The 17,861-nt window shown below is 43.4% G+C and overlaps 1 protein-coding gene across 1 annotated transcript in view; it reads left to right on the forward strand.

The window, feature by feature from the left end:
* Positions 1 to 4,918: 4,918 nt before the first annotated feature.
* Positions 4,919 to 17,861, forward strand: part of TMTC1 (transmembrane O-mannosyltransferase targeting cadherins 1) — a 260,082-nt gene continuing 247,139 nt past the window's right edge. The window contains exon 1 of the mRNA XM_065887047.1: positions 4,919 to 5,220. Coding sequence (XP_065743119.1) covers positions 4,919 to 5,220 — 302 coding nt within the window. The remainder of the gene's footprint in view (positions 5,221 to 17,861) is intronic.

A 17,861-nucleotide genomic window follows, 5' to 3' on the forward strand; every position in this document is an offset into this window, starting at 1 on the left:
TGCCATGGCCCAAGGGGTGGAGTGGTAGGTATACTTCAATTTCCTTTTTTCCCCCCCTATTTTTCTGTATTTTCTTCAAGAACAGGTAATAGTTAAATAATTAAACAAGAATTTATTTTTTGATGTAAATTATGTTATTAACACTTTTCCTGAATTTCTGTCTTGTAACATTGCATTTGTCCTGCCAACTAAAGAATGTTGCCCACCATCCAGTTCTACAAAAAAATCAAGTCGTTAGCCACTATAGTCTCTGACCTACAATTCACCTTGAGAGGAATTCAGGGTGAAGTTCAGGATGAGGCACTCTGTGTTCTGGGAAAACTGGCAGAACCGGCCCTCAGAAAGTTAGATATTTTCAGGAGAACATTCAGTGAACCAAGATTCTTGCATCTCCCCATACTTAGAAAAGCACTAAAAACATTAACTGAGATACCTGTTTCTTGTGACTAGCAGTAACCTTCTACAAAGATCTGTGCTTGATTGCACGTACTCCTTTTTTTTTTAATTGATGCCTTTTAATTTTTATTTTTTTCTAATGTTATTGAAGCATAGTATTGATTTACAATGCTTTGTTAGCTTCTGCTGTACAGAAAAGTGAGTCAGTTAAACATACACATATATCCGCTCTTTTTTAGATTCAATTCCCATATAGGTCATTACAGAGTATTGAATAGAGTTCCCTGTGCTGTTCAGTAGGTTCTTAATAGTTAAATATTCTACATATAGTAGTGTGTATATGTCAATCCCAATATCCAGGTTTATCCCTCCACGGCCCCCTTTCTTCCCTGGTAACCACAAGTTTGTTTCCTACATCTCAACCTCTGTTTTGTAAATAGGTTCATTTGTACCATTTCTTTAGATTCCACATATAAGCAATATGATATGATATTTGTCTTTCTCTGTCTGACTTACTTCAGCACATACTTCTTTGCCAAAATCACATGTATGCAGACCTCCCCACCAGCTTTTCCGAGCAATGACTCAGAACTATCTGAGAGGCTATAGTCCTCAGCAAGTCCCCAAATAAAACTAAAACCCAGGGCTTCCCTGGTGGTGCAGTGGTTAAGAGTCCGCCTGCTGATGCAGGGGACGCGGGTTCGTGTCCCGGTCCGGGAAGATCCCACATGCCGTGGAGCAGCTGGGCCCGTGAACCATGGCCGCTGAGCCTGCGCATCCGGATCCTGTGCTCCACAACAGGAGAGGCCACAACAGTGAGATGCCTGCATACCGCAAACAAAACAAAACAAAACCCACAGCTCTCACATTGTGAGTTTTTACTTCAGTCAACAGTTTCTTTATATCCCGGTACCTGAACAGGGTATATTGGGCTGAAATTGTAGTGGGCAGTAATTTGAAATTTGTTTTATTAAATTATCTAGTTGCCCTTGATTTATTTTTAGTTGTGTCCCAATTTCTTTCAGAGTTATGGTCCACATTAATTTGTATGAGCCTCAGAGAAGCCCTTCATAATAATTTATGTTTTAAATTGCTCTGAGGGGACAAAAGGTGTCTTAGAAGGTAGTATTGTACTAATTAGAAATCCTTTAAAAATAATCAGAGACAAAGTAACAAGAGTTAACTTAATTTGCTTTGGGGCCTCTTTGTTAGGCAAGGTGAGTGCTTTACACCTTAAGCAGAGGGATAATGAGGTGGCATATCAGTGTAGACCTTATCTCTCTGACATCAATACTTTTACACTATTTTTCTGTAACACAGAACAGTATTGGATCAGGAAATGATGGGGCTGCAAAGGAATGGTTTACTTTTACTTTTTTATTATTTTTTTTAACATCTTTACTGGAGTATAATTGTTTTACAATGCTGTTAGTTTCTGCTTTGTAACAAAGTGAATTAGCTATATGTATACATATATCCCCATATCCCCTCCTCCTTGCACCTCCCTCCCACCCTCCCTATCCCACCCCTCTAGCTGGTCACAAAGCACCAAGTTGATCTCCCTGTGCTATGCAGCTGCTTCCCACTAGCTATCTATTTTACATTTGGTAGTGTATATATGTCAATGCTACTCTCTTACTTTGTCCCAGCTTACCCTTCCCCCACCCTGTGTCCTCAAGTCCATTCTCTATGTTTGTGTCTTTATTCCTGTCCTGCCCCTAGGTTCATCAGAAGCATTTTTTTTTTAGATTCCATATATATGTGTTAGCATACATATATAGTATTTGTTAGTATTTGTTTTTCTCGTTCTGACTTACTTCACTCTGTATGACAGACTCTAGGTCCAGCCACCTCACTACAAATACCTCAATTTCGTTTGTTTTTATGGCTAAGTAATATTCCATTGTATATATGTGCCACAGCTTCTTTATCCATTCATCTGTCGATGGACACTTAGGTTGCTTCCATGTCCTGGCTATTGTAAATAGAGCTGCAATGAACATTGTGGTACATGACTCTTTTTGAGTGATGTTTTTCTCAGGGTATATGCCCGGTAGTGGGATTGCTGGGTCATATGGTAGGAACTGTTTACTTTTAAAAATTAGTTACTTATTACTTTGTCCTTGAGAGGACTTGAGGTATCTCATTATTTTAAAGTACATTCATCCCAAATTCATCATCCAAACTAAATAGAATGGAGATGCCAGTCAGTCTACAGCCCATCTTGATGAAACTCTCTGTGCTCAGAAACCTGGAATCCTACTTAGAGGTTTCCTTCCTCTTTGCTCCCTTTTATTGTCTTTTTGGAGTCCAGCTTTGTCCTTCTTCATTTCTCTCTATTGTCATGGAGAATTCTGATAAGTGTTTTCTTCTAAAAAAGATAACAACTCAGAACAGAACAGGGTGGGCAAGCTGTGCCTCCTACAAGGGTGATTTAAGGGAGAAAAGGCCTGCTCTCTTTAAAAATCTACAATTAGAGGCACTCTTTGGGAGTAAGATATTGTCTCAAGAAAGCCTCTATTAATTGTAGGTAAGGACTGATACATTGGCTTATTATACCTACTATCATTTCAGCAAGGACAAATTCACTGTCTTAGTCAGCTGTTAACTCAGAAGGTTGTTAGACTTTTATGGTATTAATCTTACACACACACATTTACACACGTACACAATTTGAGCAGCTTTGGTCATCCAGCCCAGTACTTAGCATATTGTAGCACAACATATACTTTCGTATATTTTTATTAAGTTAATGGGCAGGTGAAGAAGAAAGGCTGTAGTGTGTTCTTTGAGGAGATGGTTGACACAGGTGTGTGTAGGGTCTGGATATGAAAGCTACCCAGGGTTAAAAACTTTTGATGCAAGGATGAATACATTTCTCAGTCACTAATTTCTAAGTCACTAAAAAACAAAGTGAAATGGATAAAAACATCCTGACTTGGAATATATTCGTCTTATTTCATTGAGTTTTCAACTGCTCAGATATATCTTAAATTTTTTAAGAAATAAATTGGTGCCCTAAAGAGTCACAAAAACATTCAGTCAGTATAAGAGTGATTTCTGCCTTTTTTTCTACTCTTTTTCTTTTTTTTTAGATCAAAACTCTTAAGGATTTTGGAAGGATGATAATAATATGGCGAATTTTGTATATATTTTAAGTTTCTCTATCTGGATGCATCAGATTCCAGGTAACTTCAATGACACACAGCAATAGAAATTTACAAGGGCCTCAAAGAGTTAACAGATTTTTCAAACCTGCACAAATTCTACTGATCCTCATCTCAACGGTATACTTAGTTTATATTATAATTAGTAGTTTTTAAAAAAGAAAACAACCGTTCAGAAAAACTGGAAGATGGGAAGCCAAAGCCAGAGGCCTTAAAGCAGTTTGGTTTTTTGTTTTTGTTTTAAATCGTATTGACTTAGCAGGAAGAGTTCAAACACCCTCACAGCGTAGGAAATACTCAGACCCAAGTGACCCACTTAGATGGGAAGAAAAAGTAATTTGCTTGGCATCTCCCAGATTGTTTTAAGAGCCGTAGTAAAAAAACAAAACGAGGAGGAATGTTTCAGAAGCCAATTCGGAGCCCAAACCCAAACCAAAAATCGAACCTGAGACTTTATAAGCGTGAGCAGAGCAATGGGCGGTAAAGGAAAACAGCCGATGGCTCCTGGGAACAAACCGGGGCAGGGCGGGCAGGAGACGCCCCCGCCAGGGAGACCCTCGCTCGGTTTTCAGAAAGATGCTTCAGAAGCTCCATTTCCCTGCGGTTTCCACCCCCAGAGGCTGCAACCTCTGGTCGCGGGGCGGTGGGGACCGAAAGCCCGGGAAGGAGACCGCGGGGGACGCGAGCGCGAAGCGGGGCGGGAGAGCGTGGCCCGCTGGCCGCCCGTGCTGTTGTCCGGGGTGCTGAAAAGCCGGGGACGTCCCGGGCGGCGGCAGCCACTGCTCCCTCCCTGAAGGCGGGCGGGGGGTTCAGGCTGAGCACCTGCTAAGTCCGTCCTGGCCCGGGGCCTGGAGGTGCCCAACAGGAGGCCCTCCCCGGACCCTGCTGGGGTACATGTTGGGAGGCGGAGAGCATCTCGGATGCCCCTTCCCCGCCGCTCCGGGTAGCCCCGCGCGTTGACCCCGCTCCACCTGAGCGCTGACTCTCGCCGCCCGGCGCCGCTGCGCCCGCGGGCTGAGCGCGCGACCAGCCGGGGCGCGAGGGGAGGGTGCGGGACATGGGGGCGAAAGCGGCGCCGGTCCCGGGATTGGGGGGTGGAGGCGATTGCGAGCGGGGCATGCGCAGTGGGGCGGAGGAGGTGGCGATGGCCAGGGGAGGCGGGGGGACTGCTGTTTATTTGCAGCTGGGCCAACTCGGCGGCGCAGGCGGCGGCGGAGCGTGGGGCGCTACCGGCAGGTCCAGCTGCCGCCGACTATGCCCGAGCCCACCTCCGGGCAGCCGCCGCGCGCCGCCCGGTCCCCGGCTGGGGACGATGCCAGACGCCCGGGAGAGGCCAGGGCAGCGGCGGCGGCGCGATGGTAGTGACAAGCTCTGCCCGAGGTGGCGGCGGGGACCGCGCGCCCTCCAGGCGGCGGGGCTGCGGACTTTCGGCGCCTGGGGCCGCGGCGCTGCTGGTCGGGGCGAGCTGCCTGTGCTACGGCCGCTCCCTGCAGGGCGAGTTCGTGCACGACGACGTGTGGGCGATCGTCAACAACCCCGACGTGCGGCCCGGCGCCCCGCTGCGCTGGGGCATCTTCTCCAACGACTTCTGGGGCAAGGGCATGGCCGAGAACACCAGCCACAAGTCCTACCGGCCGCTCTGCGTCCTCACCTTCAAGTGAGTCCCTCACCCCTTGCGGCCGCCGCCGTTTCTCCTCAGCCCCAACCCGGGCTGGGAGAAGTTGCGGGACTGGCTTGGGGGCCGTTTCTTTTCTCGCCGCCCCTTCCCCTCCACGCCTCCCTCCTCTCCAGGCTGCCCACGCCCCTCTGCTCAGTGGTCCTCCGCCCGGCTGCTTGGGGCTCCCGGGGCGGTTCAGGAGGCGCGGGCCGGGACTTGGAATTGAGTTTCTCGAGAGTCTGCGCTCTGGGCGGGCAGGTCTCTGGGGCCAGGGCTGGGAGGGGTCTGGTGGAGCCCACCCGCCTCCGCACAGCTCACCCCCGTGGTACGGTGGCTAAATGAGACCAGCGCGGGCCCGACGAGCTCTGGGCGGGTGGCTGTGGTGGTGAAGCTTCGAAGTTGGGGGTTTCTCGGCGGCTGCTGGTGAGCTGTGCAGACGGGGAGTGTGTCGGCTCCTTGGGAGTCGTGAGCTGCCAGGGCTTGCGTGGGTTTGGGGAGGAGCAGCACAGCGGGCAGAGGCGCTCTCCCGACCTGCAGACTTGGCTGCTCCTGGAGCCTCGCCGATCTTCGGGAAGGGCTCCAGATTTAGACTTTAAAAGGTGCAAAGCAAAGGAAGGCAGGAAAGCATGGGATCCTCTGGGGGTCCTGGCGTCTCAGTTGAAGTAGTGTTTCTTTTACAATCTCGGAGTCATGATTCAGCATTTCAAGTGTGAATAAGGTGCAAAGGGAATCGGGAGAACGCCAGGGTTTTGCGGGGTGGAGTATTTTCTTGAATTTAAAAGACGGCTAGCTTCAGGTGGAAGGGGAGAAAGGCTGATGCCAGGGGAGTGCTGGCTCGCGCGTCATGAGCTTGACTCAGCTCCTTATAATTTGGCTCAGCATTTAAGCTTATAATGTGCCGGACAGAACTGTTGAAATAATATTGGTTCAGTAACATCAGCGTTTTAAGCATTTTCCAACGGGTGTAATATGAACCTGTCTTTGTGGTACTGGTCATTCGAGACAGGGTAAACAGCTTGAAAAGCCTGCCCAGGCCGGGAGGCCGAGGTCTCTTGACAGGTGGCTGATGACTTAGAAAAGGAAACCAGAGCGATTGTACTTAATTCTTCAACTGAAAGTTGAATGTTTTAAGGCGGGTGAGGAAATAGCACATTTGACTCTGAAGAGAGTATTTTATAAACATTTATCCTTTTGGAAAGCGGTTTTGTTTTTCAGCTGAAAGATAATCTCAGCTACTAAGTTGCTCAGTCCTTTTTTTCCCTAAATGTTTCTTAAAATGGCACATTCTTAGATGGCACGATATGTGTGTAACTTCTAAATTGACCTGCTTTTTCATTTATTACAGAGATTTGTTGATTAGTTTAAGGTGTGGTAGCTCACAGCATGAGGTGTGCTGGGCCTATAACAGCCACGGAGACCATTTAGGTCCCTCCTCTGAGCTTTTTCCATGTACAAAGATCAGGGTCAAATGCCTGTGCCCACTTGGAGGGTGGGGAAGAGTGTCTTCACTTCTTGACTTTCTAAAAAAAAAACTTTTTTTAATTCGTGCAGGAGGTGGCAGGGACAGAAGAGAGAGAAGGGGAGGAAAAGAGTAGACAGTGAGGCAAGGCCGTTGATGAAGAGGAAAGCAGGCGTCGTGCAGAACAGGGGCAAAGGAGAAGGAGAATTGAGGGGGCAGGGGGCACCTCTTCATTTATGATGCTCACTGGTTATAAAAAGCAGGCTGGTTGCTAAGATGCATTGCTCTTTGTAGAGTGTGTCTTAGTGGCTGTGTAAGATATACCTTTTTTTTTGAGAAGATTGAATTACAAGTCTAGGGTGCACTAACTGGAAAGTAATAGTGCCTCTTCAGAAAGAGAAATTTAACTAACCTTTCTGTACTCACAGGCATTGATTTGAATAAGATGTGGAGGCTTTCTCATCACAGTCAGCTGAGGTGAAACTGCATCTTCCAGCGCAATAGCGTGAGGCTGGGCATGTATAAGGGACGACGTTAACGATGTTAGGCCCACACAACTCTGAAGATTGTTGTAAGGAAGGACAGAAAATCACATTTATTAACTATTCAGTGTGAACCAAGCATTGGCCTAGGAACTCTATCTACATAGATCATGACTTTAATGATTTTTAGTTTAGGTAATCAGTGAAAACACAAAGTGGCCTTTGAAATATATTCAAACTATCTTAACTGTATCTTAAGCTTGTTTGAGCAGAAATTTTGAGAATTGAAAACCATTCAATTAATTAATGATTAATTTTGTTGTAAGAACACCTAACGAGATCTACCATCTTAAATTTTTAAGTGCACAATACAGTATTGTCAGCTATAATGTTGTACAGCCGCTCTGTAGCACTTATTCCTCTAGTATAATTGAAACTATATACCTGTTGAACAGTAACTCTTGGTGCCCCTCTCCTCTCATCCTGCCCTTGGCAACCACCATTTTACTATCTATTTCTATGAGTTTGACTACTTTAGGTACCTCACATAAGTGGACTTCTGCGACTGGCTTATTTCACGTAGCATAATGCTCTCCAAGTTCTTACATGTTTTTGCACATTGCACGATTTCCTCCTTTTTAAGGCTGAATAATATTACATCGTGTATATATATCACTTTTCTTTATCCATTCATCTAATGATAGACACTTAGGTTGTTTTTATATCTTGGTTATTGTGAATAATGCAGTGAACACGGGAGTGCATATATCTCTTCAAGATCCCGATTTCAATTCTTTTGGATATATACCCAGAAGTAGGATTGCTGAATCATATGGTAATTGTATTTTTAACTTTTTGAGAAAACTCTATCCTGTTTTCCATGGTGGCTGCACCATTTTACTTTCTAGCCAGTAGTGTACAAGGGTTCCAAATTCTTCACATCCTTGCCAATGCTTACCTTTTTTTTTCATAAAAGCCAACCTAACAGGAGTGAGGTGATAACTCATTGTGGTTTTGATTTGCATGATTAGTGCATGATTTGCATGATTAGATTTTGATGATTAGTGATGTAAGCATCTTTCCAAGTACCTATTGGCCATTTGTATGTCTTCTTTGGAAAAATGTCTATTCAAGTTCTTTGCCCATTTTAAAATCAGGTTATTTAATTTCTTCTGCTTTAAGTTGTAGGAATTCCTTATGTATTTTAGATATTAACAACATATCAGATATTTGGTTTGCACATATTTTCTCCTCTTCTGTAGGTTGCCTTTTCACTCTGTTGATTTGTTTCCTTTGCTGTGCAAAGGCTTTATGGTTTGATGTAATCCCACTTGTCTAATTTTGCTTTTATTGTTTGTACTTTTGTTATCACATCTAAGAGACCACTGCCAAACCTAACATCATGAAGTTTTTCCCCTGTATTTTTCTTCGAGGAGTTTTACAGTTTCAGGTCTTACATATAAATTTTTGATACATTTTTGGGTTGATTTTTGTGTACGTTGTAAGATAAGGGTCTAGTTTCATTCTTTTGCATGTGGATAACCAGTTTTCCCAATACCATGTATTGAAGAGACTGTACTTTCCCCATTGTGTATTCTTGGAACCCTTGTTAAAGATCATTTGACCACATACATGTGGGTTAATTTCTCTATTCTTTTCCATTGGTCTATATGTCTGTTTTTATGCCAGTATTGTACTAATTACTGTAACACTGGAATATATTTTGTAGTCAGGAAGTGTGGTACCTTTAGCTTTGTTCTTCTTGATCTATTCAGGTCCTTTTGTGGTCAGTATGAAATTTATGATTTTTTTCTTTTTCTGTAAAAAATGCCTTGGGATTTTGATAGGGGTTACATTGAATCTGTAGATGGCTTTGGGTGATATGGACATTTTAACAATATTAAGTCTTCCCATTCATGAACATCGGATGTCTTTCCATTTATTTGTGTCTTTAATTTCTCTCATCAGTGATTTGTAGTTGTAAGTATATACGTTTTTCATCTCTTTGGTTAAGTTTATTCCTAAGTATTTGATTCTTTTTGATGCTATAGTAAATGAGATTGTTTTCTTAATTTTGGATAGTTCATTCTTAGTGTATAGAAATACGGCTGATGTTTGTACGCTGATTTTTGTATTCTGCAACTTTACTGAATTTGTGTATTAGTTCTGATAGATTTTTGGTGGCATCTTTAGGGTTTCTACATATAAGATCATGTCATCTGTAAACAGTGATAATTCTACTTCTTCCTTTCAGATTTAGATATCTTTTATTTATTTTCCTTGCCTAATTGCTCTACCTAGGACTTCCAGTTCTATGCTGAATAGAAATGACAAGCGTGGGCATTCATGCCTTGTTCCTGATCTTAGGAGGAAAGTTTTCAGTTTTTCACTGTTGAGTATGATGTTAGCTGTGGCCTATTCATAAATGTTCTTTTTTATGTTGAGGTAAATTCCCTATAAACCTAGTTTGTTGAGAGTTTTTTACCATTAAATTGTGTTGAATTTCATCAGATGTTTTTTTCTGCATCTATTTACGATGATCATGTGATCTTTATTGTTTACTTTGTTAACGTAGTGTATCACATTAACTGACTTGCGTGTGTTGAGCCATCTTGGCACCCCAGTGATAAAACCCGCTTGTTCATGGTGTATGATTTTTTTTTTAATGTGTCGTTGAATTTGGTTTGCTAGTATTTTGTTGTGGATTTTTGCATCTGGGTTCATCAGGGAAATTGGCCTATACTTTTCTTTTCTTGTAGTGTCTTTATCTGGCTTTGCAAACCCATTTTTTAAAAAACACGTTGAATTTTGAGATAATTGTACTTTCCCATGCAATTGTAAGTAATAATATAGAAATCCCTCATATCCTTTATCCATTTTCCCTGGTGGTAACATCTTGCATAGCTATAGTACACAGTCACAACCAGGGGGTTGACATAGATACAATCCACAGTTTTTATTCAGGTTTCATCAGTTTTACATATATTCTTTTTCTTTTTGTTGAATGTATATTTAGTCTATGCAGTTTTATCATGTGAGACTACCATCACAGTCAAGATATAAAACGGTTCTATCACAGAGAGCCTTCATGTTTTCCTATCATAGCTATAGACACCTAATTGATAACAGCTACTAATATGTACTCCATCTCTATGTAATTTTGTCATTTCAAGAATGTTCCATTTAGAACCATACAGGGTGTAAACTTTGAGACTTTTTTGCTCTTGGAATAATTCTCTGGAGTTTATTCAGATTGTTGCATGTATCAATAGTTCATTCCGTTTTACTGCTCAGTAATATTCCATTGAATGCATGTATCACAGTGTGTTTAGTTATTCATCTGTTAAAGGACTTCTGGGTTGTTTCCAGGTTTTAGCTATTACAAATAGTGCCACTACAAACATTCATTTACAGGTTTTTATGTGAACAAGTAGTTGTTTCTCTGGGATACATGTTCAGGAGTACAATTGCTGGGTCATATGGTAGTTGCATGTTTAGTTTTTTAAGAAACTGATAAACTGTTTTCCATCCATCCTATCAGCAGTGTATGTTTCTCTGCTTCCTCACCAGATTTGGTATTGTCACTTTTTTTTATTGTAGCCATTCTGGTAGGTGTGAAGTTGTGGCTTTAATTAGCATTTCCCTAATGGCTGATGGTGTTAAATTTTTTTTCATGTGTCTATTTGCCTTCTGTATGTCCTCTTTGTTAAACTTTCTCTTCATATTTTTTGTTGATTTTCTAAATGGATCTTTTTCTAAATGTCGAGTTTTGCGGTTTCTTTATACATATTAGATATAAATCCTTTGTCAGATATGTGGTTGGTAACTATTTCCTTCTACTCTATAGGTAGTCTTTTGAGCTTCTTAACAGGCTTTTTCCCTGTGCAAAACTCAAACTGATTTTTTTAATTAAAAGTATTATCTTTGATTTAGTGAATGAACGTCACACATACTAACGGCTAGAAATTCTCTTAAGAATAAACAATAAAAATTTTATTTATTTATTTATAAAGATGTGTAATGCTTTTTTCTTCTTCATTTTAATTTTTTGGCTGCACCAAAGATCCGTACTGGGGATCTTAGTTCCCTGACCAGGGATCAAACCTTTGCCCCCTGCAGTGGAGTCTTAGCCACTGGACCACCGGGGAAGTCCCTGTAATGCTTGTTATTATAAAGGTACTTGTGTAGAAAGAGACTATTCACAGTTTTTCTCACATAAGAAATGGGCAGCAGTTGAAGTGAGGAAATGGATTATTAGAATGTCTCCTTTTACCGGTTTGGAGGGCAGGGCACAATGGAAAATGAAGGCAGCTTATGAAGGTGCAGTGATTTGTATCATATCAATTTAGCTAACTGGAACTGCGACTTAGAAATTCCTTTCCTGTGTTGTACAGGGCAAGGGCTGGACAGGAGAAATTTCTTCGAGGTTTGGAAAGTGAAAGTGAAGTGGTTACCGTGGAGGATTCTTGGCCTCCTTAATCAATAGAAATTGAACTGAGACCAGACAAATTCAGGCAAGGCTTTATTGGGGCCCCTGCTGCAGCAGGGGGCAGTGAGAACAAGCAACAGGTTCCTTTGCCTGTTCTCGCTTCCTGAGGGGGGCCCAGCTTGTTCCTTACATGGGGTGAGGGTAGGAGTGTGTCCAGGGGTCAGGCCAGACGGGTGACTTAGGTGGTTTGCCCACCCATTAGGTGGTGTTGGGTGCAGGGGGCGTGCGCAGCATCCTGTTTGTGCTCAGGGCCCTTCAAAAGTGGCAGTTGGGTTTTTGGTCTCTTTGAATGTTTTATCCAGAATTTGCCCCAGCTGGGCATGCAAGCAGTTATTTTTAGTCCCATATAGTTTCTTTGTATCTTGTTGCTCAAGGAGAGGTTTCTCCAGGTGCAAGCATTGCAGCACTGCAGCAAAGGGTCTCAGGTTCCAGCCTGTCTCAAAGTGGCCGTGTTCCCGAAAGTGCAGTCCCACTGCTCACCGCTGGAAAGCCAGTACTTGAGAGGAAAGGTTGGTGGAAAAGAAAGTTTGCTTATTTCGGAGGCGACAACTGGGGGAGAAGGTGGACCCATGTCCAAAGTCCAACTCCCCACTGACAGTCAGCGGACAGGAGCTTTTAAAGGGGTGTTTCAGGGATGTATAGGCGGAGGGAGGGGGCCGTGTACAGGAACAGCACAATCAGCTCTGACAGTCATCTTGAACTTGGTCATGCGGTGGTGGTCTGATCAGCATCATCTTGATTGTTTTCAACACAGGGTCAGTTCCAGGGTTGGTTTGTGCCCATCTCTTTGAGGCCAGTTCTTGTAATTGTGGCAGTTTATGTGATGGCTACAGTCTAGTCATCAGGTAGTTAACTTCTTCCACCTGATGGGGGTTTCAGTATTTACAAAACAGCTCAAAAGATATGGCTCAGGATATTATCTATAGCCCTTGAGGAGGAACTAAAAGTCCTTGACTTTGCTTAGTGACTAAACTGTCTAGTCTTGTTTGAATGCTTTCCTTTGCTTCTGCATTTTCTCACTTCTCTGATTAAATTTTTTCTTTGACTGAAGATTTTCTACAGACAAAAGGCGGGCGGAGGACATGGGGTCGGGACCGGGTGGGGTCTGTCCTGGGAAGGCCACATAGGGTCCTGTTCTGTTTCAGCCATGTACCCACTCAGAAGGTGTGTGTAGGTTTGGTGTGGCGCAGCTCACGCTGGTTGCCCCAGGCTTGCTGAGTAACCTGCTCTGGTGTGCAACAGCAGCTAATTCTGCAGCTCCTCCGGAATTCTCCAGATCTCCTTTAGCTACTTGGAATCATAGTGCAGGTATGTGTGCAGCACTGTGGAGACTGCTGGCCTGTTTGCAAGCCACTCCCATCGTTAAAGTTGGAGCCTAGGAGGCTGCAAGAAACAGAAGTGTATTCTAGTTAATCTTTGTGGGTTCCAGTCCCTCCTTCCTTTCCCCTACTTCAAGTCCATCCTTCCTTCTCGAATGCCTGCATGATTGTGGAAGGTCAAAACTCTGCAGCAAATTCCTGCTGCTGTATCATTCCTGATCTGCTTCTCTGGTCAAACTTTAACTGATACAAATAATAATTTCTTTGTGTTGCTTGAAGTGAATTTAGAATTCTAATGAATTTCTGTCTCTAGTCAAATCTTCTGTTCAGTCTTTTCATAATCTCACTTCCAAGGGCACACAGGACTATTTTTGGACTGTTGTAGAGCAGAATCAAAACATCTGTGAAAACTTAATCTGCAGCAGTAACCTTTTTTATTTTTCTTCTTTATCCTTCACTGGCCATGACGTGTTTTTCACTGTGGAATCAGGTGAAGCACATTAAGTCACTTTGTAGACACTGAATTGACACAGAACCAAACCTCCTAATGCCCGTAACGCCCACCTTGAAAAATGGTCCTGATTGATATAAAAGGTGCTTAGCTTTTAAAATTTTATTTCCTTTCTACCCCCCTTTCTCTTGAGGAGAAGCTCCTGCTGGATTGTTAGCGGTGCCATTCCATATCAAGAAGCAAGGAGAAGCTTCCTTCAACAAGAAAGGACCAGCGGTTTTTCCATGTTAATGATGGGGAAGCGAAGGCAAATTAAATGACCTCAATTCTCTTTCCATGTTTAGGCTGTTGAATCATAGTATTCTACTAGTTCGCTATAAAGTTTTATTTTATTGAAGGCTCTGATGGTAATATAAACCAGATGAGTGAAAGTGGCTGGTTTAAAATGTCAGAGTTAAAAAATAGAATATCTTAATATGTGCAGCTGTAAGGATTTGCAACATTTTAATGTTTAGATCTTGAGAGTTTTTTTGCGTCAGTTTGCATCTTCTAGTCACAAATGATATGCCAACCATGAAAATCAGCTCTAACCGCTGTGCCCAAAACCTAAAAGAAATGGTTTGATTTGACCTCTATGGGAATTCATTTTGAGATAGTCTATTGCTACAAGACATAATTTTGTTTTCTAAGTCTGTGATAGGAGACAAGTGAAGACTGTTTAGGATGTTTGACTAGATTGTCTAGGATGTTCAGTGATGGATGTAGTTAAGGAAAAATGTGATTGGAGGCAATAAAGATTTTATAGAGAAAAATGAAAAAAAAAGTCCTCTGAAAATTTCATGCCAAACTAAGTTTATCTTAGAAACCCCAAGACGAGGAGGTTAGCATCCTTGCCTGTTAGGATATGCTTTAGACGTAAGATAGCCTTTAGGCTACAGTCTGTCTGGTGGTGTAGGAGGGATAGAAAATGAGAGGAATATATTTCTGTATCATGAGGGTTTTTTTTTTTTTTTTTTTTTTTTTTTGCGGTATGCGGGCCTCTCACTATCGTGGCCTCTCCCGTTGCGGAGCACAGGCTCTGGGCGCGCAGGCTCAGCGGCCATGGCTCACAGGCCCAGCCGCTCCGCGGCATGTGGGATCTTCCCGGACGGGGGCATGAACCCGTGTCCCCTGCATTGGCAGGCGGACTCTCAACCACTGCGCCACTAGGGAAGCCCCAAACATATATACCTTTGAAAGAAAAAAACATTTGCTAAAAATTGACAGCTCAGTTATAGGTATAACTAACTATATTATATTTGGTGTTGATCTGTTCAGTTTTGTTATTTACTGACTCACTTCTGGAAGATTTTTCTTCTGGGACTTGCTTTCTTCTGTGGTCACTGATCTTCCTGCCCTCAGTTTCCTCACCCTTTCTTTGATCCAGTCGCTACTCTGAGTACTATGTGACAACAGAGACTGTAACAGCCTCCCCCTGACCGGCTCCCTTTTGCCTGACCCCTCCCTACAGCTTCCTCAGAGCCAGGTGAGGATGAGTTTTGCCTTGGCCTCAGGGCACCATCTCCCTGCTGCACTTTTGTCTACATTGGTGCCTTGGAACCGCATCCTTTGGTTCTTTATATACGTGAAGTGATGACGATTTGCTGATTTATTCCTGGTACTGGAGGGAATGCAAAAGAAGAGCAACTAAAATGGTTAAGGGCGTAAGGGATTCTCCTTAGAGGAAAAACGAGAAGAACCAGATGTCGTTGTTTATTGGCTGAATGATCTAAGACTATGGAAAGCATTTAGAAGTATGAGAGCTGTAATGAAGGCAGGAGGTAAGAAGAAGAAAAATGAACGGGGATATAGGAAGACGGGAGAACTAGAACCGGGCTGTGGAAAGTCACCCAGAAGGTGTTGGAGAACCCATCATTTGAGACACCAAAAACAGAAGATGAGGGGTACATTTAATTTTTTCTTTTCCCAGGTTTATAGTCTTACTGGAAAAGAATGTATGTTGTGTTGTTGCTGAGAAAACTGGATATTTTCTGGCAAGCATGGCAACCATATGCAGCCTTACCTTAAGCTTTGAGACCTGGGTATTGTTGTTCTGAGTATCACCTGTCTTGAATCACTGGGTTGCTTAGGGCAGACCTCTGGGCCCCATCTCAGATCTACTGGCTTAAAATATCTTGGGATGGGATTAGGGAATCAGCAGTTGCAATTAGCACACTGGTGATTGAGATCCAGGGAAGCACTGCGACTCAGTGGAAGTCTATGCTTAATGAGGTTGAGATAACAAAATCTCCCTGGCATGGCAGAGAAAGGACTCCAGAAGCTCAATGAGATAGGAATGTTGGGGTGCATTTATCACGTCGTCTGCACACATCTCACTCCCTCCCACCCTCTACTGCATTCCCTGAGAGGGCCAGGTGCTTCTCCCTTCATTGAGACATTGAGAAATACATTAGTGAGGGAGTGCCTGCAAGGTTGGGAAGCTCTGTGTTGGCTCTTTTCTGTAGGCCGAGTGTGATGTGGGAGATGCTGCCGTTGAGGTGGGTTTTCCGACTCCACTGGGGGTGGTGGGATCCTGGAGTTCCAGAGGCCAAGTGACAGAGCTTAGCTGCCAAAGACCAGGTGAGAGCATTTGCTATGGTAGGCATGGGGATGCGGTGATAGTCAGAATGTTTTGACCCACAGGGATCGTTGGTGGTGGCATGAAGTAGTCAGGCGGCCCTCTTAAATGTTACTTGATCTATAGACCAGCAAAATTGCAGGTTCAGGGCCCAGAACTAGACACGAGTCATGGCGATGGAACATCACGACCTCTCACGCAGTTTCCAGACCCCTGCCAGTTCATTGACGTATGGATGTTTGACTGAAATAGAGTTGGGGTCCCCTTGAGGAGGGACCCTAGTAGAAGTCTCTTGTAGAGATACAGGCTGTTTTTATTTTTTTCCTAAACCAGAGGTATTTTTCAAAGAAGAAAACTAAAAGAGAGTAATGGGCTTTACCTAGAGCTCTCGGCTGTGAGGTGTGCGTTGCTGGATGAGGGACAACCAATGACTTTCTCCTCCTCTCCTACCCCTCCTCCTGTGGCTGCTTGATGCCAAACTGTGTGACCCTGTGACCTTTCCTGGGAACAGGTGCCTTCCGATTGCTGTGAGCTCGGTATGCCCCCCCCCCCCATTTCTGGGCACTTTTACGAAGAGGCCGAGGATTTCAGACAGAGACGGGGCTCTTTACGTTCTGTTTGCCAAAATCTGGAAGGCTTTCAGCCAGTAGGCATGACTATTAAGATTATTTTAGAAAAAAACGTTCTTTTACTTGCTATTGCTTGGCCTACCTTTATATGAGAAAGGAAGGGTAAATCAAATAAAGTTAGGGATTCTTTGAATAGAAAGAGAAAGATGATCTTTTCCAACTTCCAACTTCTTGTAAGTTTATTTGTTCGTCCAGTAAACCTTCACTTAGAATCTACTGTGTGCTAAGTGAGGTGGATACAGTGACAAAAAACTAATTTCTAAAAATGTATGAAAATGCTCATAACATTTGAGGAGTGTAGTAAAAGAGTTTTAAAAAACTGATTAAATTCTATGATGGAAGTACGTTCATGGTGACGTGGAACCTGAGAGACTGTCCTCTCTAGGTGGTGTTTAAGGTAGGCTGTTATCGCATCTCTGTGTGGACATTTCTGGTTATCCCAAACACCGATTCTAGTTTTAGATCTTACATCTTTCTTTGAGCTGAAGTCTGCCTCTCAGTAGTTAGTTAGCAGGCCCTGTGGCAAACTGTGAGTACTTGAACCACCTAAATGGGCACCCAGGTATGTCCATGCAGCCATGGAGGCCCAGAGTTGCCAGGTCTTCTAATATTTGAAGAGAAGCTGGAAGTTTTTATATGAAATCACCTGTTTTATTGTGTGACGAGCATGCACCAGGCACTGTGCTAGACACTGGGGATGTAGCCATGAATATGTCAGAGAGCCTTTCCCCTGGAGAACTTGGTATCATTTCTGTCTGCCATCTTTCTCCAGGCTGAGTGTCCCCCATTTCCTCAAACCTGTCTCCCTGAGACATCACTTAGAGACCCTTCCCCCAACATCCTGGAGCTGTCCTGTGAAGGTGCTCTGGTGTTGAAATAGTACCCTGAGGGGCTGCTGCCCCACATTGGATACCACCCACGTTCCCTTTCCCACTTGCACAGAGAACGCCTCCCTCCTTCTTATCTCTGTACCTGGTAGGTTCTCCTACTGCTAGAATTCTCTCACTTTTAATCATCTTTCTCTGTTTCTCCTCTCTCTCACCTGCTATGCTGTTAACTCTTCAGTAGCCAATGCTGTGTCTTCTCTTTGTATCTGTGGGCTCCACGTTATACCTGGCATCTAGCAGTTGCTCAATAAATATCTGTTGGAGTGAATTGAAATGAAAAATATTGACTTAGGCGGTTCCCTGACTGT

Source organism: Phocoena phocoena, chromosome 11 (assembly GCF_963924675.1).
Source record: "Phocoena phocoena chromosome 11, mPhoPho1.1, whole genome shotgun sequence".
Lineage (NCBI taxonomy): Eukaryota > Metazoa > Chordata > Mammalia > Artiodactyla > Phocoenidae > Phocoena > Phocoena phocoena.